Here is a 26876-nt window from a genome sequence, read left to right on the forward strand (position 1 = left end):
TCAGTAGAACAGACAGTAGTGGAAGTTGGAACCCTCTTCTCCTTGGATGAACTTTTACACTGCTATCTTAAAGGAGAACTGACCTTGCAACCGGAGACTGCCATCCAAGATCCATCGACTTTGAGTAGCACTAGATTTGTTAAATGCCTTAAAACGATGTTGCTTAACTCCTTGAGGATGGTCAGTATTTTGAATGAGCCACCAGAGAAATCAGTTGAGGCACGTACATTAACATTTAAAAGGAACGTGGACCGGTACATGGATAGGAAAGGTTTAAAGAGTAATGAGTCAAACACGGGCGATTGGAACCGGCTCAGATGAGAATTCTGGTTAGCGTGGATTAGTTAGGCCATTGGGCCTGTTTCTGTGCTGTATGACTCTATGGCCAACTGCTGCTGTCAATAATTTACACTTAGATTCTGTAGTTGCTGGAAATCCAGAGTAATACATACAGAATATTGGAGGAACTCAGCAGGTCAACCAGCATCTATGGAAAGAAATAAACAGTCAACATTTCAGGCGGAGACCCTTTATCAGGACTGGAAAGAAAGGGGGAAGAAGCCAAAATAACAAGGGAGGAAGGGAAGGAATGCAAGATAGAAGGTGATAAGTGAAGTCAGGTGAGGGGGAAGTAGGTGGGTGGGAGAGGGGAAATGAAGTGAGAAACTAGGAGGTGATACGTGAAAAAGGTAAAGAGCTAAAGAAGAAATCTGATAGGAGAGAAAAGTGGACCATAGGAGAAAGGGGAGGAGGAGGGAAGCTAGGAGGAGGTGATAGGCAAGTGAGGTGAAGAGGGGAGCCAGAGAAGTGAATGTAAGATAAGAAAAGGGGAAGGGGGAAAATTACCAGAAGTTAGAGAAAGCAATGTTTACACTTTCAGATTGGAGTCTACCCAGGTGGAATATGTTGCTCCTCTAGCTTGAGAGTGACCTCACTGTGGCAGTAGAAGAGGCAATCCACCGACATGTCAGAATGGGAATTGGAATTAGAATTAAAATAGCTGACCAATGGTAAAGCCTGCTTGTTCAAGTTTTAAGTTTGGGAGACTGTGCCTGTCTGCAAATGGAGTAGCAGCAATCTTGTGCTGCTCTTAGTTGTGTCTCTCTCTCCCTAGCTTAAACTTTGAATTTAAAATTTTTACTTGTTGATTCTTGAGGGGGAACAATATGTCTATGTCTACGAGGAGTGGGAAGAACTTGTCTGAACCTAGTGACAAAGGTAATGGGAAAGGAAAGATGCAAAAGGAAAGATTGATGAAGTGCCACCATGGGCTGAAGATATGGTTCGGACACTGAATTCAATTAAAGATCAGAATGGGTCAATTAAAGACCAACTGGAAAAGAATAGTAATGAAATGATTTCTGGGAAAACTTAAAGACTTGGAAACTCAAGTTATTACACATGAAGAGGAATCAAAGATAACTAAGCAAAAATTGTTTGAAGCTACAACCCTTTTGCAAAGATATCAAAATAAGATTATAGACCTGGAATCTAGGTCTCACTGAAGGAATATACGAATTTTTGGGATGCAAGAAGGAGCTGAAGATGGAGATTTAACTGCTTACTTTGGTAAGCTTTTTCATACTTTATTTCCTACCATATTATCACAGCCGCCTGCTATAGAAAGAGCACACAGAGCTTTTACTTCGAAACTTAAAGATCCAAATAAACCAATATCTGCTTTGGTTTGTTTTCATCACTTTAAAATTAAAGATCCAATAATGCGACAGGCAAGAAAACAGAGACTTTTTAGGTTTAAGGAATCTGAGCTCCGTTTTTATGAGGATTATCCGAAGGAGGTAATGGAACAAAGATCAAGACAAGAATTAAAGTTTTTCCTCCTAACTCTCCTCCTCGTACATTTTTTTGATCCAAAAGCCGCACTGGATTTCGTTCAAACTATATCTGCCGCCGCTACCAATGAACTATCTGAAAGGTTATTTGGTTATCTGTATATTATTCGCATTTCGGAAAGAAGATTTATGGATGTCACTTGGATATTCCATTGACAGCCTAATAAAAGAAGATAAAGAGATTTGTTCACTATTGCATATTATTGGTTTTCTTTTGGAAAGAAGATCTATGGTTCAAGTATGACTGTTTAAATGGTTACTCAGACATTCAATTGAGAAAAGAAGATAAAGAGATTTGTTTCTTTAACCTAATACCTGGTTTGATGGGTTTTTTTTGTTTCTTTCTTAATTAACTAATTAACTAAGTGGTAGTTTTTTCCCCATATATATATATATTTGGGTGGGTTCAATTACTTATGATGTTATTAATTAGTATTTTTGAAAATTTAGCTGGGTTAAATATGCTATTAACCCTTTTTCTGCTTTATTATAGCGTCTTATAACCAAATTTAAAGTTTTTTTAGGGATTTAATATTAATCTTAAAAATGGCGCTGGTTTTTCTTTTTAAGAGATAACATTATTTTGGTTCTTTCTTGTTTAATAGATGCTGGAATGTAAATACTTTCCTTTGTTGTGACTTTATCGTTTTTCTTACAAGGTCACTCAGTTTTTTTTTACTAACTGGGAGACAGAAAGAAAATCCTTTAAAAAAAAATTTTTCTCTGTACGGACAGAGTGGTCCCTGGCCGTATTCTATCATAGGTTGCTTGCCTTTTTTTTCAGGCTTTCAGGAAGGTGGGTGGGGTTAGAGTTAGGAGTTTTTTCCCAATGGGTGGTTCCAGAGCATACGTGTTTTCTATGTGGTTGTATTCTTCATCGCCGGCGTTTTTGATCATCCCATATTGGTATGTGCTCTGCGCATGTATAATGTAGAATAAAATTATAGTATGGTATTTAAACGGATTAATGCAGTAAGTTGGAATGTACGTGATTGGAATCATCCCATCAAATGAAAAAAGACTTAAAATTATTAACCAGTTCCAACCTGACATAATTTTTGCTCAAGAGACACATATCAGGGTGGGAGATCAAATTAGATTTTTTGGATGGTGGAGAGGTTTGCAGCTCCACTCTACTTCTCAGAATAAAACTAAAGACGTGTCCATCTTTATTAAATCCAAAATATTTATTCAAGAGGATATTGAGTCAGATTCTAATGGTAGATTTTTAATTGTTAAAGGAGTGATCTGTAAGAGAAAAGTTGTTTTGGTCAATCTGTATGGTCCTAACTTAGATGATCCTTCTGTTTTTACAAAGGTATTTGCTTTGCCTTATTTAAATGAATATATGTTGATAACGGGCAGGGATTTGAACTGTTGTTCAAATCCTATGATTGACAAAAGCTCAACCAATCAGCAACTTCCAAATCACTCCACGTCACTTATTAACTCCTTTTTGATTGATTTTGGATTGATTGAATTAGATTAGATTTGATTATGAGGACACACAGTCCTCTTTTATTGTCATTTAGTAATGCATGCATTAAGAAATGATATAATATTCGGAATTATGGAGGTATCTACACCCCGATAACAGAGAATATTCTTTCTTTTCACGTTTATAAAAAATATTCGAGGATTGCTAATATTACAATCGATCCCTGCTTATTGCCTAGTGTTAAAAATTGTGAATATGACGCTACTGCTATATCTGATCATGCGCCTCTGAGTTTGTCTTTTGAACTTGATGATGTCATTCTTGGCCGCCCACATGGCGCATGTCTCAGACATTATTATAAAACTCTGACTTTGTCAGTTTCATTGAAACCCAGATAAAAGATTTTTTCTTTTTAATGCTATAGGGGGTACGTCCAAATTAATTATATGGGATACATTTAAAGTATTTTTACGTGGTCAGATCATTTCTTATTCAGCTAAGCTTCAAAAAAACTAAAGCAATTAGATAAGATTTCAAAACAAATTAGATGATATTAGATAAGACTTAGATAATATTTATGCAATTCCCCCTAATATTGATTTTTCCAAACAAAGGGTGGAACTTCAATCACAATATAACCTATTACTAACTCATCCCATTGAAGGTTATTTGCTTAAGTTAAAGAGCCAATTTTATATGTTTGGAGATAAAAATAACAAACTGCTCGCATTTCAATTAAAAACAGCTAAAGCCAAAAGGCAAATTTTGAAAATTCGTAGGAAAGATGGTAACCTGGCTTGGGAATATGAAGAAATTAATAAGATTTTTCAAAATTTTTATACTGAACTTTATAAATCTCAATGTCCAGTAGATTCTTCTGAAATGAATGCTTTCTTACGAAAGATTGCTTTTCCTAAAATTTCTGTTGAGGATCAAAAAACTCTCGATGCCCAAACTAAATTGCCGAAATTCATAAAGCTATTTTTTCAATGCAACCTGGTAAGGCCCCTGGACTTGATGGCTATCCTGTAGAATTTTATAAAACATTTGGAAAATTGCTTTTTCCGTATATGTTGGAAATGTTTAAGGATTCTTTTGTGAAAGGTGATTTACCCTCTACTTTCTATGAGGCTTCCATTTCTTTAATTCTTAAAAAGGATAAAGATCCTACTGACTGTGCCTCATATAGACCTATTTCATGATTGAATGTCGATGCTAAGATTCTGTCAAAGATAATGGCCAATCGGTTGGAGAATATTTTAGATAAAATTATTTTTAAAGATCAAACAGGCTTTATAAAGGGTCGTTATTCTTTTTCAAATGTTCAGAGACTATTTAAGTGGACTCCATCTACTCAATAAATACTTCATAGAGTCTACCAAGGGAACAAAATTGGCTTTATAAAGATCCTTATATTTTCAAGATTCAAGATTCACAAAACTTTATTTTCATTCTAACCATTCATCAACTCTGCAGGGCAGAATGAGACAGCGTTTCTTAGGAGCAGTGCAATCATAACATAACTAACGCAACACTAAATAATAAACATAACAATAAATAGTAAAACACAACAGCCACATGTCAGTTAAAATCAGTTATAAGTGTCCAGTGCAAGTTTCAAGTGTCCAAAGCAGAGTCAGGTGGAGCAGCTATTTAGCAGTCTGACTGCCTGTGGAAGGAAGCTGTTTAGTAGCCTTGTGGTTTTAGTTTTGATGCTCCTGTAACGTTTGCCTGATGGCAGAAGAACAAACAGTTCATGGAGAGGGTGTGAGGGGTGTTTAATGATGTATCATGTCTTCTGGAGGCATCGACTCTAAAAGAGGTCTTGGACAGAAGGTAGGGAGACCCCAATAACCTTCTCTGCTCCCCTAACCACCCTCTGCAAGGCTGGAGTACCAGGTTGTGATGCAAAACGTCAGCATACTCTCAACCAGACCTCTGTAGAATGTAGTTAAGATGTTCATGGGGAGTGATGCTTGTTTAAGCTTCCTCAGAAAGTGCAATCTCTGCTGGGCCTGTTTCACAATCCCAGTGATGTTCCTGGACCAGGTGAGATTGTCCGAGGTCTGCACCCCAAGGAACTTGATGTTTTCCACTCTCTCCACTGTGGAGCCGCTGATGCTGAGGGGTGTGTGCTCAGGCTGAGACTGTCTGAAATGGACGATCATCTCCTTGGTTTTGGTGACATTAAGCATCAAGTTGTTATCCCTGCATCAGCTCTCTAGGTGTTTTACCTCCTCCCTGTACATAGTTTCATCATTTTTGCTGATGAGCCCCACCACTGTGGTAATCATCTGCAAATTTAATGATCAGGTTCTCCTTGAATCTGGCTGCACAGTCTGTGTTAGCAGTGTAACCAGCAATGGGCTAAGCACACAGCCTTGTGGGGATCCAGTGCTCAGTGTGATGGAGTCAGAGATGTTCCTGCCAACAAGGACTTACTGTGGTCTCTCTGTCAAGAAATCCAGAATCCAGCGACACATGGCAGTGCTAAGGCCAAGCAGCGACAGTTTCTCCACTAGTCTCTGTGGGATGATGGTATTAAACGCTGTACAGGATTCTGGCATAATTATAACACTTAAATATCTAAAAGCATCCGTAACTTTGAAAGGAGTATTATCATATATAGAAACAGATTCGTTTAAAGAAAACAATTCACTTTTACTAAAATTTATTTTATATCCTGAAAAGTCTCCAAATTCATTGAATAATTTTAGCAAGGCAGGAATAGATTCTTCAGGATTAGATATATAAACCAATAAATCGTCAGTGTAAAGATAAATCGTCAGTGTAAAGATAAATCTTATGAATGGTCTCATTCACAAAAATCCCATGAATATTTTTAGCTTCATGAAGAGCAATAGCAGGGGGTTATAATATTAAATTTATCTTGTCCCCCATGAAAGCTGAAAAAAAGGAGACCAACAGTTGTTAGTTATAACAGTAACAATAGGAGCTTTATATATCATTCTAATTCAATTATTAAAATTAACACCAAAGCCAAATTTCTTTAAAAAATTAAATAAATATTTCCATTTGACCCGATCGAATGCTTTTTCAGCATTCAAAGAGATGACGCATTGTGGAGTTTTAAAAGAGGATGAATATATAATGTTAAATAGTCTCTGAACAGTTGAAAAAGAATAACGACCCTTTATAAAGCCTGTTTGATCTTTAAAAATAATTTTATCTAAAATATTCTCCAACCGATTGGCCATTATCTTTGACAGAATCTTAGCATCGACATTCAATCATGAAATAGGTCTATATGAGGCACAGTCAGTAGGATCTTTATCCTTTTTAAGAATTAAAGAAATGGAAGCCTCATAGAAAGTAGAGGGTAAATCACCTTTCACAAAAGAATCCTTAAACATTTAACTTGTCAGTCGTATCCATATAGCTAAAATGATGATTTTACTAAAATTTTTATATTTATTTCAGAATATCCCTTTTTTTGACTAAGAAGTTTTTTGATCGGATTGATTCTATTATTTTATCTTTTATTTGGAATAATAAAAGACCAAGAATTAGTAAAAGTTGAAAAAGGATGGAGGTCTTGCTTTGCCTACTTTAAGAATGTGTTACTGGGCTGTTAATGTGTGATACATGTCCTTTTTGTTATACTGGGTTGATAAGAACGATCAGCCAATTTGGGTAGACCTGGAATTGAAAGCTGTGAAACAGTTTTACTTAACCTCGTTATAGGGAGTTGTTTTACCTATACAATTAGCTAAAGTTGCTAATTTAAACCTATACCCTGTGATTAAGCATTCTTTACAAATTTGGCTTCAGTTCCGCAATTTCTTTAATCTTAAAAAATTTAAACTTTGTAGTTTAATTTATCGAAATTACTTTCTTAAGCCTTCTTTGAGTGATCCAATTTTTTTACTTTGGAAAAATAAAGGTATTGATTCTTACTTGGATTTATTTAAAGAAGATAGGTTGATGTTTTTTGAACAATTAGTTGATAAATATTTTTTCATATACTTTTTACAATACACTCAAGTTATACATTTCTTACAAAAATATTTAAGTAATTATCCTTACATATTGGAGGCTGAACTGTTAGATACTATTATGAGCACGAACCCTTTGACGAAGGGTTCTATTGGAAGAATTTATAATTTATTATTACAATGGGATAAGCGTCCTTTATTTAAGATTAAACAAGATTGAGAAAAGGAACTCAATTTCACTTTTATGACGGAGGATTGGACACGGATTTTGAAGCTCATTAACTCTTCTTCGATCTGTGCCAGTCATTCACTGATTCAATTTAAAACTGTACATTGTTACCATTTGACGAAGGAGAGACTAAAATATTTCCTAATGTTGATAGTTATTGTGATAGATGTAAAACTGAGACAGCGACACTGAAATACATGTTTTGGTCTTGTTCTATACTGGAACAGTTCTGGAAGTCAGTTTTTTTGACAATTTCTAAAGCACTTAAAATTAATTTACAACCTAACAAATTAACTGTGCATTTTGGAATAATTCCTCAAAATATCCGTGGTATCTCTGTGTCTGACCAACATGTTATTGCATTTGTTACATTGATAGCTAGGAGGGCCATTTTGTTGAAGTGGAAGGACACATCTGCTCGCACTTTGTCACAATGGTTCTCTCAAGTGATGCTATGTCTTAGTTTGGTGAAAATTAGATGCTGAACCTTTGAACTTTTATTTGATTTTCAGAAAAGATGGGGCTCATTTGCATACAATCAAAAAGAGAAAAAAATATATTGACAAAGTCACTGAGTTGTCCTGGTCCAGCTTGTTCTTCCACCAAGCGAACACTGCAGGGCAACTATGAGCAAACACTGGAGAGCAGCACTGAGTGAGGACTGGGGAGCAGCATCGAGCAAATACTGGAGGGCAGCACGAACAGGTGGGGCCAGCCCCAGTCCAATATGACATCCAGTGGCACACAGCAGATTGCCGGACCCTGAGGGATGAGGGTCTTGTCTACGCAACAGACAAGGAACCACGGCAACCCAGGGTCTGACTCACCAATACTTTGCAGTATTCTACATTACCAATGTCCAAGAAGGTCTTGCGATCACAATAAAAATATGCAAGACAATCACTTGCACTTTTTTGGACCACACACCATCTCAGCACAACGGTATGCAATAAGTCCAGCTCCATCGCCACTGAGCAAATGGACGATGGTAATTGCAGTAATTGATATTCTTTGTATTTAGCAGTGATGCGTGATTATAAAAGAGAACTACAGGACGAGCAAATACACTTCTGACTGGAGTCAGAGAGGCAGCTGCATCCCAGTGCACCACCATCTTACCAGCTGTGGACGGAGCGAAGGTGCTCGACAAAGTGGTCCCCCAATCTATATCAGGTGTCACCAATGTAGAGGAGGCTACACAAGGAGCACTGAATACAGTAGATAACTCCAACAGAATCTCAGGTAAAGTGTTGCCTCACCTGGAAGAACTGTTTGGGGCCATAAATGGAAGTGAGGGCGGAGATGAATGGGCTGGTGTAGCACTTTTTCCACTTGCAGGGATAAGTGCCAGAAGGGAGATTAGTGAAGGAGGAGGACAACTCTCATGTTCTGGGAAGGAACGCCTTATCCTGGTAACAGATACAGCGGAGACAGAGGAACTGAAAAAAGGGAATGGCAATTTTACAGGTGACAGGGTGAGAAGAACAGTCAAGATAGTGTGAGAGTAGGTAAGTTTGGAGAGTAGGCACTCTGTGAGCCACATGGAGAGGATATTGATGGGCTCACGGAGTGTATTACTGATTACATCAACTTCTGTGTGGACTGCAATGTTCCGACAAGAACTGTCCTTTGTTATTCAAATAACAAGCCATGGGTGACAAAGGACATCCTGAATGCTAAAAAGAGGGCGTTTAGAGTTGGAAATAGGGAGGAGCTGAGGGCAATACAGAGGGACCTGAAAGCCAGGATCAGGGAGGCAAAAGACAGGTACGGGAGGAAGCTTGAGTGGAAACTCCAACAGAACAACATGACAGAGGTCTGGAGGGGGATGAGGACCATCACTGGGTTCCGGCAAACTAGCAACAGAGGAGCTGAAGGCAGAGTGGACAGGGCCAATGAACTTAACCTGTTCTTTAACAGATTTGACAGTGTGGCCCCTGCCCATCCCCCACATGAGCCATCTGTTATCAGCCCCCAACCAACACATATTCCACTCTCCCCTCCTACCCCTCCTCACAGCCCCTCACCCTGCTCTCATGACTATACTCCTTCCCCACACGAAACCACCACGGTGGGCTTCACAGCTGAACAGGTGAGAAGACAGCTGAAACGTCTCAACCCAAGCAAGGCTGCAGGACTGGATGGTGTCAGTACCAGGGTGCTCAAAGCCTGTGCCCCTCAGCTATGTGGAGTACTTCACCATGTATTCAACCTGAGCCTGAGGCTCCGGAGGGTTCCTGTACTGTGGAAGACGTCCTGCCTCGTCCCTGTGCCGAAGACACCGCGCCCCAGCGGCCTCAATGACTACAGACTGGTGACATTGACCACCCACATCATGAAGACCCTGGAGAGACTTGTTCTGGACCTGCTCCGGCCTATGGTCAGGCCACACTTAGATCCCCTCCAGTTCGTCTACCAGCCCCGACTAGGAGTTGAGGATGCCATCGTCCACCTGCTGAACCGTGTCTACGCCCACCTGGACAAGCCAGCAAGCACTGTGAGGGTCATGTTTTTTGACTTCTCCAGTGCGTTCAACACTATCCGCCCTGCTCTGCTGGGGGAGAAGCTGACAGCGATGCAGGTGGATGCTTCCCTGGTGTCATGGATTCTTGATTACCTTACTGGCAGACCACAGTACGTGTGCTTGCAACACTGTGTGTCCGGCAGAGTGATCAGCAGCGCTGGGGCTCCACAGGGGACTGTCTTGTCTCCCTTTCTCTTCACCATTTACACCTCGGACTTCAACTACTGCACAGAGTCTTGTGATCTCCAGAAGTCTTCGGATGACTCTGCCATAGTTGGATGCATCAGCAAGGGAGATGAGGCTGAGTACAGGCTACGGTAGGAAACTTTGTCACATGGTGTGAGCAGAATTATCTGCAGCTTAATGTGAAAACGACTAAGGAGCTGGTGGTAGACCTGAGGAGAGCGAAGGTACTGGTGACCCCTGTTTCCATCCAGGGTGTCAGTGTGGACATGGTGGAGGATTACAAATACCTGGGGATATGAACTGACAATTAACTGGACTGGTCAAAGAACACTGAGGCTGTCTACAAGAAGGGTCAGAGCCGTCTCTATTTCCTGACGAGATTGAGGTGCTTTAACATCTGCCGGACGATGCTAAGGATGTTCCACGAGTCTGTTGTGGCCAGTGCGATCATGTTTGCTGTTGTGTGCTGGGGCAGCAGGCTGAGGGTGGCAGACACCAACAGAATCAACAAACTCATTCGTAAGGGCAGTGATGTTGTGGGGATGGAATTGGACTCTCTCACGGTGGTGTCTGAAAAGAGGATGCCGTCTAAGTTGCATGCCATCTTGGACAATGTCTCCCATCCACTACATAATGTACTGGATGGGCACAGGAGTACATTCAGCCAGAGACTCATTCCACTGAGATGCAACACAGAGCGTCATAGGAAGTCATTCCTGCCTGTGGCCATCAAACTTTACAACTCCTCCCTTGGATGGTCAGACACCCTGAGCCAATAGGCTGGTCCTGGACTTATTTCATAATTTACATGTTACTATTTAACTATTTATGGTTTTATTGCTATTTATTATTCATGGTGCAACGGTAACGAAAACCAATTTCCCCCAGGATCAATGAAGTATGACTATGACTATTTATAAAAGTTATTGTGAGACTACTTGTCTCCAGCGATAGAGAAAGAGCAATCAAGAAAGGAGAGAGACATCAGAAATGAACCAAGTGAAGTTAAGGGCAGGGTGGAAACTGGAGGCAAAGTTGATGAATTGACAAGCTCAGCATGGGTGCATGAAGCAGCACCAATGCAGATATCAATGTGGCACAGAAAGAAATGGGAAGCATTAACAGTGAAGGCTTGGAAAATGGACTGTTCCACATAGCCAACAAAAATGCAGGCATAGCTGGGGACCATGCAAGTGCCCATGGCTACTCCTTGGACTTGGAGAAAGAGAAAGGAGCTAAATGAGAAACTGTTTGAGCATGAGGACCAGTTTCACCAAACGGGGGAGTGTGGTAGTGGAGGAGAACTGGTTGGGTCTGTTGTCAAGAAAGAAATGCACATCTTCTAGGCCTTCTTGATGGGAGTAGATGTGTATCGAAACTGGATATCCTGCAGTCATTAAATAATTTTCCTTACATATTGGACTTCATCCCTAAACAAAGCTTCCTGCTGGAGCGCAGCACATCAACAGGGCCAAGAGGAAACTGTACAATCTATACTATTTGACATCAGAACAAAGTCAAACCCACTCCAATATTCTATGATGTGAATATTTGCATGTGTTCGGAGGCTGAGATCCGAGTTATCACTAATTCAGTCACTGAAGCACAGAGGATGATACACTTTATATCCTCAACATCTGCAAGACAAAAGTCCTCGAACAAACCTGCCTCACTGCCAACACCAGACCTCCAAAAATATTCATTCAAGGCAAGCCTCAGAAAGCATGGCACATCTCTGTTATCCTGAGGGTGACCTGTCGGCAAATGAATCAATGATGAAATGAAACATTATCTTCAGAGTCTCAGCAAACCCTTGGGCCACCCGAGGAAAAGGGCAAAGGTTAGTAAGAAACTAACTTCTATACCACATCTGCACAAGTTATTTTCTGTCATGTAATACTATGCCACTCCCTGGAGTGTACCACCACTGATATTTAAAATAGTCATTATTGCAACTCATTTTAGGGTTATTTATCAAACTTTATCATTAGCTCTCTTAAAATATACTAGGGAATAAATTTTAATGCAAGTTTTAAAAAATATGAACATTATAAAACATTACCTGATGGCCTATGTATACCACCAAACGAGACAATGTTCCTCCAGACCAAGGTGCACACACAGTACATATAACTCACGTAAATCACAAAGTAATATTGCGACGAGTAACACATAATACGGTGCATTTGTGACACAAGTTAAAAAGTAAACAGTAAAATGTTAAAAGACCTGGCAGGTGGCACAGAGTTCAGTAGTCTTTCAGCCTAGGAGGAAGAAGCTGTTTCCCATCCTAACAGTTCTTGTGCTAATGCTACAGTACCTCCTGCTTGTTGGATGGATGGAAGGGATCACTGACGATGCTAAGAACCCTGCGCACACTGCGCTCCTGATAAATACTTCTTATGGATAGAGACCCTCTTATGATCTCTCAGCAGTCCTCGTAATCCTTTCTGTGATGCCATTTGCAGTGAGGTGCCTCACAATTCCCACAACAGACGGTACTGCAGTTGGTCAAGAGCCTTTCGATGGTGCTGCTGTATGGACTGATTAGAATGGGTGGTGAGGGGGGTGGGGGGAAGAGACCTCCCTCGCCTCAATCTCCTCAGGAAGTACAGAACATATTGAAGTGAATAAAAATTCATTCATATTTTCAAGATTATGGAAATAGCTTTGGCAATTACATATCCAAAAGCTGATTACATTACAAGTGCTTCAGGAAATAAGGTTTGTATGTGGAACATCTAAATAACATAAAGGATTATGAGAAAGATTAGGCTATACAGCCTCTTAAACCTGCTTTGTCATCTAATAAGATCATGACTAATCTCCTACCTTGACACTACTCTTCAGCCTATTTGCTTTTTTATTATCCCCTTAATAAATGGAAATCTATCTATCCTAATTTTAAATACAATCAATAACTGGGCCTCTACAGCCCTCCAAATTAGAGAATTCTAAAGATTCAGTACTCGGACTGAAGCCATTTCTTCTCATATCTAATTTGCTGATCTGCAGGAACCATTCCACAATTTTATATCATTTTGAAATATGTTAACTACTATATCAATTCAATATCTCTTCAGTCAACTTTCTTGAAACTCAAATGTAGATTAGCAGGTCTTTGGAGTTTAGTATTTTTAGGCTCACTGACATTTTTCTAATATTGATTAATTTATTTCTTCACTTCCATTGTAAGACCTTGGTCCTCTCTTACTTTTTTTGGAGATCCAAAACAGAAATTGGCACATTTTCACTGCACATTTTAGTTCAGTACATAGTTAATATCAAGCTCAATAATCACCACAGAGCTTCACAACTGCCTTCTTAGAAAACATAGCCCTTTACTTTGACCCTTCGTTCTCAACAATTCCTAACAGCAGCTTGAAAATGATAAATATAAATGATGGAAGATCAATTTCGAGGGAATGACATTATCTTTGAATATTAAAATCTTAAATTTTGTGAGAGCAGGACACAGACATATTTTCCAATACCTATTTAGTCAGGAGCCAACTATCTTTTAATTTACCAGTATGTAGGGATATAATCAAAGGAAGTAAGAAAAATAAATGAAAGAGATCCTGCAGATGCTGGAAATGCAAAGCAACACACACAAAATTCTGAAGGAACTCAGCAGGTCAGGCAGCATCTATGGAAAAGAGTAAACAGTTGATATTTCAAGCCAAGACCCTTCTTCAGGACTCACAGAGTAATCATTGTTTCTAACAATTGGCCTGTCCCTCTCTTTTCATGTTTTATTACCTATCAAAGCTGACTCATAATTCATGAATGAAACCCAAACACGTATTTGTCATACTCAAGCATTAAGTAAGTGCACTGACTACATCACTGAAAGTGATAAGAACCTTAACATTTAAAACGGGAACATTCTAACACAAAGGGATCCTAAAGTTTATTTTTATCAACATTTATGATCTTCAAGCAAATTTTATAGCAATTTAGGATATCATACATAGAGCTACCAGATTTTGATCCAAAGTTAATGGTAAATGAACTTACTTAAAGCAGATAAGATTGATTTTAGTGCCTCTGGGCTGTTCATTTAACTTAGATTCCCCAGTGCGTTTAGTTCAACTATAAAGCAAAGTTTTCAAACTAGTTTTTCCCAGTCTTCTGATAATTTATTCTAATTTAGGGGCACTTAACATGGAACTAACTTGACAATTTCCTTCCAATATTTCCACTAAGTTTAGACAAATGAAGGTGAATTATGAGGCGTTAAAAAAAATTGCTCAGAAATTTGATTGCACGAACTTTTTGTCAGAATTATGCAATTGAAAATCAATGTTTTCTGGAGTAAAAATAATTTCTGGGTCATTGTATAAACTTAAGTAGACACTACTGGGCAAGAGTTACTCTTGTTTTCCTGATATAATTCCCATATCAGAGATGCTGGAAAAAAGAATGCCTTTTGGAACACTGCTAGGGAATTGGGGTCATATTGCCTTTCAACAACCATCAGTGGGACAAACTGGTCTTCTTGAGGTCATACTGTATTAGTCTGTAAAAGTCCCTTGCTTATTTTAACCATCCTGGCACCACCCCTGTCCACCACCCTGCAGTGCAACAATACTCCCACTAGCCAAACTTACACCCCAAATCGGCCCACTGTTCTCATCATTTACCCTAATCCAACTCTCCGTACACACAATCACAATGCCCCAACCTGCCAATGCATTGACTTAACACTCAGTCCTCTAAGTCTACTGACTTTACAATCCCTTAAGCCCAGTTAGCTTATCACTGCCCCAATCTGACAGATTCTTCTTCCTGTTCCCCGATCCAAGATACTGTATGTTTCTATTTCTACTACATGTTCTGCGACAGAATAGATTTCTGGTTTCTCTCCTCATTCTCAACAATGAAAAGCCTGAATCCTTTTCCTATTTTCAACAGAGCTCTGATCTCTCACCATCTCATATTCAGACCCACTGTCATCTCAAGACTGTGGCACCTCAATTCCAGGTTGACTTGCAGAAAGCTGATTAGCCATTTGTGTGTCAGATTCACAAGGAATTGATCATTTATGTGGAATGATCGTTCACAGCATTGCCTGAGAAATTAGTTAATCTTCTAAGAATTTGCAAAACAAGCATTTTTAAATATTTGCTCCTTGAGTACATACCATCTTTGGACTGTGAATCCCATTCATGTAGTGCCCCTTACTTACTCCACTCTTCTCTTGTTATTCCCCTTCCATAGTATAAACTTCCCCTCCCCAAACTTCCAATCAGTAACTTAATCTGCAAGACTGCCTTTTTCCCATCATCCTGATTGCCTGCCTATTCTAGCCATGACTCATCGACTGGACTCAGTCCATAATCCTTGACTCAAACCCCAAGCTTTCTAACTAGCTAGTAGTTTTAATGGTTATTAAATTGAAATGAATTGACTTTATTACTTACATCCTTATATACGTGAGTAAAAATCTTTACGTTACATCTCCATCTAAATGTGCAATTTATAGTAATTTATAATAAATAGTATGTACAACCAGACAGTCAATATAACACAGAAATACAATTGTACCAGCATGAATTAATCAGTCTGATGGCCTGGTGGAAGAAGCTATCCCGGACCTGGCTTTTATGCTGCAATACCATTTCCCAGATGGTAGCAGCTGGAATCATTTGTGGTAGGGGTGACTCGGGTCCCCAATGATCTTTCAGGCCCTTTTTACACACCTGTCTTTGTAAACATCCTGAATAGTGGGAAGCTCGCATCTACAGATGCGCTGGGCTGTCCGCACCACTCTCTGCAGAGTCCTGCAATTGAGGGAAGTACAGTTCCCATACCAGGCAGTGATGCAGCCAGTCAAGATACTCTCAATTGTGCCCCCGTATAAAGTTCTTAGGATTTGGGGACTCATACCAAACTTCTTCAGCCATCTGAGGTGAAAGAGGCGCTGTTGTGCCTTTTTCACCACACAGCCGGTGTGTACAGACCCAGTGAGCTCCTCTGTGATGTGTATGCCAAGGAACTTGTTGTTTTGCAAACAAGAAAATACCCAGACACACTAAGATAACATTTGAGGTAAATGACCATCAATTACAAACACACATTTTTGCTTTGCTTCAATGGTATTGACAACACACTACCAAATTGATGTTATAAGAAATAAATATTTCAAAATATAAGGAATGCTAAAATAAATCAGGCTTGTATTATATTTCAGCTATTATGCATTTGTGTATGCATTTGTGGATTTGGTTAATGAGGATACACTGAGGTCCAGTATATCTTGGTCTAATTAAGTGGCAGCCCCAATTAGATGGGGCTTCATGGAACCAGTTAAAAGGTATATTTAAAAAAAAACAAACTACCGTTTACTGCCATTTAAATGAGTAACAAACTATGCATTTAAATGAAATAAGAAAAAAAAGAACACTGCCAATATTACTACAGTACTATAAAACTGTATATTAGTTCCTAAAATTTATCAGAGGAATTCATCCAGTGTACCCTACCATGTTCTTTTGACTGACTGCAAAGGAACAAAATCAGCGCAGACACCTAGTGCAGATGCATGGTTTTCTTTCAACCTGATAGTGTTACGTGATTGTAGTCAAGGGAACCGTTTGGTATGGCATGATTAGAAAACAAAGCTTCTTTCATCAGTATTGTAGATATTACCTATGAAAAAATTTTTGAGGCAAGTTGAGGAGTTTTGTAGATTTCCACGTTTCTACACTTACAGCATCAGCACTCTCTTTGTCGCTGTGTGCTTTCTTGAATTTAACATGGTGCCAACATTTTCAACAAGAAAACCAACCATCTGATGCTGTAAAACTTTTGTGTCCCAGCTTCTTAGCTCACTCCTCCGGCTTGTGTTTTTTTAAGACTGGTGAACACCTCGACCAGTTACAATGGAAAATCACTGATTTATGTCCTCCAACATTTGGATCCTTACCTTCAGACTCTCATTTCTGGGATGTTCCCTGTTGTCCCTCAGGTAATGCCCATTCTTGTCGCAGTTTATCCTGCAGATGTACTAAGTGTACATTGTAGATTTTGACACTTCAGTTATCTCCGCTCGCCGATGATGACTGGTGTTAGGTAGAAGGAAGGCTTTCCATTTGGTTCAGTAGGATAATTTTTTTGATGAGTGTCAAATGTTTTGGTGCCATCATGCCAAGGGTTTGAAATTTTTTAAAGTCAAAAATAAAAAACCAAATTATCGAAAATCACTGGGTTTTGAACTGCTGTCCATTAGCGCAAATGGATAACATAACACAAGCACACATAAATCACTCTATTTAAAAACTGTTTGCTCTAAGTACAGTGTAATGCCTAACAGCCACAAAAGTGCACTCAGCCAACTCCAGTTAGAAACTGTTCAGCAACAGTCTCCTGTCCCAATTAAGTGGCATGCTGCCTAAATAAATGAAGGGAATCCTAACTATCTTCTCGATTAGATTTTTATCTTTAAGAGTTGTCTCAAATAAGTGGATTAACCATTGGCCAAATTAAGCGGAATCTACTGTATTCTAGGTTTTACTTACCATTGCATATAGAGTTAATTTAAAATGTTTCCTGGTTTCTCATCTGTAAGAATTTCTTGTTGTTAGACTGGGCTTTTATTCCAGGAAGTTTAGTTCTCTGCAGGAGGTACGAGCATTTTCTACATGTTTACTAGAAACAATTTTGCACAAAACCCTTAACCTATCAAACAAAACAAAATATTTCAAATGCACAGTACAACTTCAGGAAAAAATATCCAACTGTCAGACATCTCACAAAATGGTGAGGATGTCTCAGAGCTTGTTAAACATTATGTAACAAGAATGCTAAAGATCTCATGTCATATTAACATATTCAAATTAGTGGTTGTTCCTTAAATCAGAATAGCTGTTTTATTTCAATGTTTATTTCCTGTGAGAGAGGTAAGCGCAAAATATGCCATGTCATGACACACAAGGAAACAACACGTGCCCATCTGAAGAATTTGGATAGAGACAAGTTGTTACAATCAAGGATGACAAGCTTGAAGAACATGTAAGCTGTTGTCAAACAGTGCCTTGAAACAGCATACATTAAACAAGATTACCAACAATATAATCGAAGTTACTTGACAAAAATAGGCAAACACAACAAACATTGATTATTTGTAATACTAAATGTTGTCATATAATGTTGAATAATACCCAAAAGTTAAAAAAATTACTGCCTATGCTGGATGCACAAAGATAAAAATTACTGATAGTATCAACAAGTTAGACTTCATCTGAGGGAAAAGAAAGTAGTAACGTTGCAAATACTCCATTAGGACTGGGAAACTGAAAAGTAAGCTAGTATGAAGTTGCAGAGAGAGTGGGGTAAAGACAGAGAAGACTCAAAGAATATTTCTGATAAGGCAGGCCAAAGTTGCCCAATAGATCAGGCAGTTTCTGCAGAAAGAGGAAAAACTTGATTAACTTAAGAGATAGATAACATTGGAGCAAAACAAACCTGTTTGGATACAGAGAGAAAAGGGAGAATATCTAAATTTGACATGAAGTTGAAAAGGCCACAATGTGCTGAGAGAGAAGACGAGGTGCTCTTTCTCAAGTTCACTGAAACGGTGCAAGAGCCAGAGTGGAGGGAAGGGAAAATTAAATGGACAAATAGAAAGTTCAGATCATCCTGTGGACCGAATAAAGATGCTCTGCAAAACTATACCAGGAAAGTCCTTCAAGAAAAATTAACTTTGCTTTAGTAAGCTACCTCATTAAAATTCTCATTTACAAAGAGGCAAATACAATCAAGCCAATTCACCTCTCCAGTCCAAATGAAAGACTAGATGGAATGAAATAGTATACCAAAGGTTAACTTACAGATTGGATTGGTAATGAGGAAGGCAAATACAATGTTAGCATTCAGTTCCACAGGACTAGAATATAAAAACAGTAGTATTGTGAGCAGTTTTGTGCCCCACATCTAAGGACGGATATGCCGGCATCGGAGAGGGTCCCGAGAAGGTCTAAGAGAATAACACTGGGAGTGAAAGGGTTGTCGAACGTGGAGCGTTTGATGACCCATTGAATCATCCCAAATACTGAATTACCTAGATAGAATGGACATGAAGACGATGTTTCCAATAGTGGGAGAGTCCAGGACTAGAGGGCACAGACTTAGATGTCCATTTAGAACAGAGGTGATGAGTTTCTTTATCCAGGGAGTAGTCAATCTGTGAAATTCACTGCCACAGGTGGCTATGAAGGCCAAGTTAATGGCTATTCTTAAAGTGATGGTTGATTTCTTGATTAGTCAGGGTGTCAAACGTTATGGGGAGAAGGCTAGAGAATGGGAGTGAGAGCCTTGATCAAATAGTAGTGCAGAGTCTATGATCGATTGGCCTAATTCTGCTCCTCTGACTTAAGCCTATGTCTAATTTTCTTTCCAAGGAAGAACACTCAACACAAGATTCTCAAAATCAAAGTCAAAATAGTCAAAGTAAAATTTATTATTAGAGTACAGACATGTCACCACATATAACCCTGAGATTATTTTTCGCAGGCAAATCTATACACTAACCGTAAACTGTAAACATCAGTGGGGAAAAAAAAGCATGGGCTGGGCGGTGAAGATCTCTGATGAAGGATGCTGCTTTTCTAAGGCAACGTTTCATGTAGATGTGCTCAATGGTTGGGAGAGTTTTACCTGTGATACATTGGGCTAAATCTACAATCTTTTGTAGAATTTTCCACTCAAAGGCATTGGTATTCCCATACCAAGCCATAATGCAGCCTATCAGCAGACTTTCCACTACACATCTATAGAAGTTTGCCAAGGTTTTCGATGACATGCCGAACTTCTGTAGGCTCCTGAGGAAGTAGAGGTGCTGTTGTGCTTTCTTCATAATATTTATATGATGGGTCCAGGCCAAGTCACCTGAGATAGGAGTTTAAAGTTACCGACCCTCTCTACCGCTTCAGTACTTGGCCAGGTACTCTGTCCAGACTGGATGCTTTCCTTGAAGGCAGCCCGCACATCATCTTCAGATACTGACACCAAAGGATCGTCAGGAGACATGGGTGTGTGTGATGGTTCCTCCTTGTTCTGATGGTCAAAAGTGAGCATAGAAGGCATTGAGCTCATCTGGAAGCGAAGCTCTGCTGACCCCTATGTCATAAGATTTAGCTTTGTAGTAGGTTATGGCATTCAAACACTGCCACAGCTGTCGAGCATCCCTCATTGATTCCAGTCTAGTCCGGAATCTCCACTTGCCTGAGAGATGGCTTTCTGGATTCTCAAAACCATTTTAGATGGGCAATAATCCTGTTTTGACATTATACCCGAATCCAGAGAACATAACTTACTTGGAAAATAAGAAAGAAAATACACACGTGCAGCTGGTATCACTTCACCACTATAGACGTGTGGTGGAAAGTCTGCTGATTGGCTTCATTATGGCCTGGTATGGGAATACCAATGCCTTTGAGCGGAAAATCCTACAAAAGGTCGTAGATTCAGCCCAGTGTATCACAGGTAAAACCCTCTCAACCATGAAGCACATCTACATGAAATGTTGCCTTAGAAAAGCAGCATCCTTCATCAGAGATCTTCACCGCACAGGCCATGCTTTCACACCTATTACTGAAGGTAGTGCTCATTCACAGCATGACATTGGCATACTCAATCCACATCGATTCACTGTGATAAAATGTCTAAATCCCACCATTGCAAACTTTCATCTTGATGAACACACACAAAATGCTGGAGGAAATCAGCAGGCAGGTCACATCAATAGAAAAAAAGTACTGTCGACATTTTGGGCCAAAACCCCTTGGCAGGACTGGAGAAAAGAAACTAAGGAGTAGATTTGAAAGGTGGGGGGAGGGGAGAGAGAAACACCTGGCGATAGGTAAAACTTGGAGGGGGAGGGATGAAGCAAAGAGCTAGGAAGTTGATTGGAGAAAGAGGCAGAAGTCCATGGAAGAAGGAAGAAAGTGGCGGGGGGGGGAGGAGCACCAGAGGGAGGCGATGAGCAGGCAAGGAGATAACATGAGAGAGGGACAAGGGGATGGGAAATGGTGAAGGGGGGGAAGGCATTACTGGAAGTTAGAGGAATCAATGTCCAAGCCATCAGGTTGGAGGCTATCCAAACGGAATACAAGGTATGGTTCTGCCAACCTAAGTGTGGCCTTATCCCGACAGTGGAGGAGGACATGGATGGACATATCGGAATGGAAATGGGAAGCAGAATTCAAATGGGTGGCCACTGGGAGATCCCGCTTGTTCTGGCGGATGGAGTGTAGATGTTTGGCAAAATGTTTTTTTCATGTCCATGATGATGTTGATGGAAAGGTGAGACAGAACTGGTTACATGGAAGTAAGTGAATAAAATTGGACTGGTCGAAGCATCAGCATAGACTTGATAGGCCAAACTACTTCCTTCTACAAAGTACACAAACATGAGAATAAAAAAGAATGCATTACTCTTTCAGTAAGAATGAATGAAGAACATACAATTGGGTCCTGCATGATTCCAGATGCCTGCAGCACAGGACTAATGAGATCAACAGATTCTGGCTTATTATTACAGAGCTCCAGACACCTACTGTGGTCTCAAATATAGAAAATAAGCATGACGATTTGACTACCTTGGGATAAGACTGAGTTGAAAAGCAAACTGCAAGATAGAGAGAAAATACCCAAGACTGAATGTGCAGTTGCAAGCTTCATGCAAAGTAATTTTAAAATAAGCTTTGACCTCTCTATGGGGAAACAATCTCCGATGATGTTGAAAAGACCAAACAACATAGGAGCAAAATTAGGTCATGTGCTCCATCAAGTCTGCTCCACTATTCTATCGTGACTGATTTATTAGCCCTCTGAACCCTATGATTCTGCCTTCTCCTCATAACCCTCTGATGCCCTTACTAATCAAGGACCTATCAACTTCCACTTTAACTATACCCAAAGACTTGGCCTACATGGCCATCTGTGGCAATGAGTTCCACAGATGCATCATCCCCCGGCTGAACTAGTTTCTCATCTGTGTCATACTAAATTTTGTAAAACATTGAATGAACATCTGAACAGTTCAAAATAACAATTTAACTCTTTCTGAACCTTAACATGTGGAGTCTGTATGTCTGTTAGTGAAAAGTGTTTGCAGAGTGTCTGTACAAGGCAAACACATAGAATGTTTGCTGATAGCAGCTGGATACTTTTTTAGTCTCAGGCACCATTAACATGAGGACGTCTGTAATGACTAATTGTCTGTTGGTCACTTCAGAGCTAAATTGATGGATTCTTAGTGTTTTCCTGCATTCAGGTTTATCGCTTATATGTAATATTAATATTCTCTTGTAAGTTCAAGGAATATTGTGTGCTACAAGATAGCCAGGAGTGTCCATTACAGCATCTAATTGATTTATGAGAACTGTGTTAATGGACACAGAATGTGTTTGGAAAAAGACAAGCTGTGTTGAAATAATAAAGAGTTTCTCTGTTTCTGAATGTCTCTTTGCATTTGTGAAACTCTTATTTATTGGGGTGCCTTTCCTGATTTCATTGGACTTTGTGGGACCCAAAATTGAGATCAGTGCCTGTGACAAAGGCATAGTTTCTCAAGTGAGTCAGAATTCAGAGATCCCCCAACAGCAGCAATAATCTAGTGGTGACTAAGAATTGTGAGCCCTAAAATTTTCGTGATTTGCTTCGTAGTATTTTGTGCGGTTTATTTGTGCTTTCTATATTATGGAAATAAATTAGACTTAGTTACTTCGTTGTGTTTGTACACATAATACTGCATCTCCAGTACAACGAGTCTGATCAACCCAGCCCATTAAATTATCTCTGTTCTAAAGGGACATCCTCTGGTCCTAGATTCCCCCACTATAGGAAACATTCCCTCCACATTCACTTTGCCTAGACCCTCCAATATTCGATAGGTTTCAATGAGATCCCCACTCATTATCCTAAACTCTTGATCATGCTCTTCGCGTTGCTGCTATCAGGAAGTACGTGCAAGAACGTCAGGACTCTCACGATTACCCCTCAACCAACAGACTCTTGAAACAGTGGGGATAGCGTCACTCAACTTCACCTGCCCCATCACTGAATGGTTCCCACAAACTATAGACTCATTTTCAAGCACTCTTCATCCAATGTTCTTGATATTTATGGCTTATATATTTATTTGTTTTCTTTTTCTTTCTTTTATTTGAACAGTTTATTGTCTTTTGCAAACAACAGGAATTCTGCAGATGCTGGAAATTCAAGCAACACACATCAAAGTTGCTGGTGAACGCAGCAGGCCAGGCAGCATCTGTAGGAAGAGGTACAGTTGACATTTCAGGCCGAGACCCTTCGTCAGGACTAACTGAAGGAAGAGTGAGTAAGGGATTTGAAAGTTGGAGGGGGAGGGGGAGATCCAAAATGATAGGAGAAGACAGGAGGGGGAGGGATGGAGCCAAGAGCTGGACAGGTGATAGGCAAAAGGGGATACGAGAGGATCATGGGACAGGGTGTCCAGGAAGAAAGACAAGGAGGGGGGGCCCAGAGGATGGGCAAGGGGTATATTCAGAGGGACAGAGGGAGTAAAAGGAGAGTGAGAGAAAGAATGTGTGTATAAAAATAAGTAACAGATGGGTTACGAGGGGGAGGTGGGGCATTAGCGGAAGTTAGAGAAGTCAATGTTCATGCCATCAGGTTGGAGGCTACCCAGACGGAATATAAGGTGTTGTTCCTCCAACCTGAGTGTGGCTTCATCTTTACAGTAGAGGAGGTCGTGGATAGACATGTCAGAATGGGAATGGGATGTGGAATTAAAATGTGTGGCCACTGGTAGATCCTGCTTTCTCTGGCGGACAGAGCGTAGGTGTTCAGCAAAGCGGTCTCCCAGTCTGCGTCGGGTCTCGCCAATATATAAAAGGCCACATCAGGAGCACTGGACGCAGTATATCACCCCAGCCGACTCACAGGTGAAGTGTTGCCTTACCTGGAAGGACTGTCTGGGGCCCTGAATGGTGGTAAGGGAGGAAGTGTAAGGGCATGTGTAGCACTTGTTCTGCTTACACGGATTATCACCAACCACCAACTCAACCTGCAAGTTAACCTTTAAGGAACCCTGCACAAGGACTCCCAAGCCACTTTAATTTTTAAATGCTTTCCCTGTTTAGAAAACATTCTATGCCTTTATTCCTTCTACCAGAGTGCATGACTATACAGTTCCCTACACCATATTTCATCTGCCACATCTTTGGCCATCCTCCTACTTTAACACAAACTGCCCCACTCCACTTATCTTTGCATTGTCCATAAACTTGGCCACAAAGCCATCAATTCCATCATCCAAATCACTGACATTCAAGAAGAAAAGAAGTGGTCCCAAGACTGATCCCTGCAGAACCCCATTAGTCACCGGCGGCCAACCAGAAAAGGCCCCCCTCTTATTTCCACTCTTTGCCTTCTGTCAATCAGCCAATCTTCTATCTGTGCTAGTATATTTCCTGTAACGCCATGGGCTCTTATCTTGTTTAACAGCCTCATGTGTGGCAAGTAAAGTGAGCACAGGATATATATGTTTTGTATTGATGTGAACAAAGAGAAAGATGTCAAATCATTATCAAAGTTAATTGTAAACATGAGCCCTAATTGGCTGAAAGTTGGGGTGAGAAGGGATTCATAATCAGTTAGGAGTGCTTTTGCAGCACATATGAAACAATGCATGCTGTTTCACACCTACATAGTGGGTGTAGCACTAATGAATTTCTCGATCAAACAGTTCTTCCAGTGCAAGTATTCAAAAGAAACCTGTGATGCAATTAGGCATCATCTTGGAAAGGAATTGAGTTAACGTTTCAGGATGTGACCCTTCATCAGGACAGGAAAGGAAGGGGGAAGAAGCCAGAAGAAATAGGTAGGGGAGCTGAAGGAGTACATGCTAGAAGGTGATAGGAGAAACCAGGTGAGGGGGAAGGTATGTGGGTGAGGGAAAGAGGGAATGAAATGAGAAGCTGGGAGGTGAAATGCAGAAGGGCTGAAGAAGGTGGCAACAGATAGGAGAGGAGAGTGGATCATGTGAGAATCCTTCTTCTTCAGCTCTCTACCTTCAGATTCCTGTCGCCAGCCTTTGAACATGAAGCAGAGACCTCAGGCCTTCATATCTTTTCACAAAAGAGTATTGCGCAGTATAATATTCCACTTCTTGCCAAACAAATGTTTTACAAAAATCCATGATGATTTCCTTTCCTCCTTTTCCCTCTCTATTTCTAGAGCTTCCTCTTATATGCAAGGATTGTTTCTGTTTCAACTACTCTGTATGGCAGTAAGACCATTATTCTGATGCTTCTTAAATTCTTTACAGGTGACCCCACACTGCAGGGCTGGGGAGTTCCTAGAAAACAGCCTGCATTGAGCAATTTGCCATAATCAGAAACCACATCTTGAATGAATGCATCAAGAAACACAAGTTAGAAAAAAAACCTGTATTTTTTTTTTACTCCCCCCCCCCCCCACATAAATCCCATGAGAACAGACTTTATTTTCATATCTCAATTTTTTTGGGTAGTGATTTCTGAATTCCATAGGGCAAATTTTCATTGCTCAAATGGGCATAACACAGATGTCACTTGCCTTTAACTTTAAAATCTTAAATTTTATGTTATGTTATGTTATGTTATGGGGGTAATTTCAAAGGAGATGCAAGGGGCATGTTTTCTTTTATTCAGAGAGTGGTGCTGGAATGCACTTCCTGGGGTGATGGTATTGGTTGATACATTAGGGACTTTTAAGAAACATTTAGATCGGCACATGAATGTGAGGAAAAGGATATGGACATTGTGGAGGCATAAGGTTTAATTCAGTTCACCACTTGATTACCAAGTGTAAGGGTTTTTTTCTTTTATGTTACTGCATAGTCTAATTAAAATGGCTTCTTTGTTATATTAACTGCTGAGAAAGTCCTCCCGCTAGCAGCTTGTTTGGATTATGTTACTGATAAGATGATGAACAAACCAATTGGGATGGATGTTATGCTTTCTGTGTGTCTGTAAGTTAGTGTGATGCGCGGGTTTTTTGGGGAGAAGGTGGAAGAGAGAGACAGAGGATGGACCAGGAGCTGTGAGTTCGCTAAAGGGGTCGGACCCCGAGCAGGAATCCAAGATCCAGGGTGTTCGGCGAGGAGAGGAGACGGAGATGGACTCGAGTGGAGCGTCTGGTCGACCACCGTTCGTCCTAAGCGGCAGGTCGAGGTGGTCAGAGGGGATCGCAGGGTGAAGAAGGAGGATCCTGAGCTCCAACTGTTTGTGCACAAAGAGACTGAACTTTGATAAGTGTGGCACCTTTTATTTTTTTATTTTCCTTTTATATTTTATTCTCTATTAATGATATAGTTCCAGTAATATCTATGAACTGTAAATCATTTAATCGTATCTGGTGTATTGTCTGTTATTTGGGCGGGGTGGGGTACATCACACAGCATCCACACAAACTAATTACCCAGTTTGGCAGGGCCCAGGGCTGTTTCCCTAGACGACAGCGAGCTGAGCAACCCTGAGGCTGGCCGGGGGGGCGGGGGGCCACACAAGTTATTTGGTTTGGCACAGCATTGTGCTGTACTGTTTGATGTTTATAGTCCTCCTGACAAAATAGATATAAACAATCTCTTTTTCAAGCATGCTATTGAACAACTTCATGGTTTTGAAGATTTCTATCAGATCTCTCCAACTTTTTATTTTTC

General features: G+C 40.1%; 2 protein-coding genes across 6 annotated transcripts in view; one reads left to right on the forward strand and one right to left on the reverse strand.

Moving 5' to 3' along the window:
• Positions 1-26876, reverse strand: part of LOC134345314 (inactive N-acetylated-alpha-linked acidic dipeptidase-like protein 2) — a 1001093-nt gene that overhangs the window by 686944 nt on the left and 287273 nt on the right. The window lies entirely within an intron of this gene.
• LOC134345044 (uncharacterized) lies at positions 980-25567 on the forward strand. The gene is made up of 3 exons (XM_063045181.1): positions 980-2091; positions 7989-10100; positions 25503-25567. Exons 2-3 carry the CDS (start codon positions 9284-9286, stop codon positions 25565-25567), a joined length of 882 nt encoding a protein of 293 aa, XP_062901251.1. The 5' UTR covers positions 980-2091; positions 7989-9283.

Source organism: Mobula hypostoma, chromosome 4 (genome assembly GCF_963921235.1).
Source record: "Mobula hypostoma chromosome 4, sMobHyp1.1, whole genome shotgun sequence".
Taxonomy (NCBI): Eukaryota; Metazoa; Chordata; class Chondrichthyes; order Myliobatiformes; family Myliobatidae; genus Mobula; species Mobula hypostoma.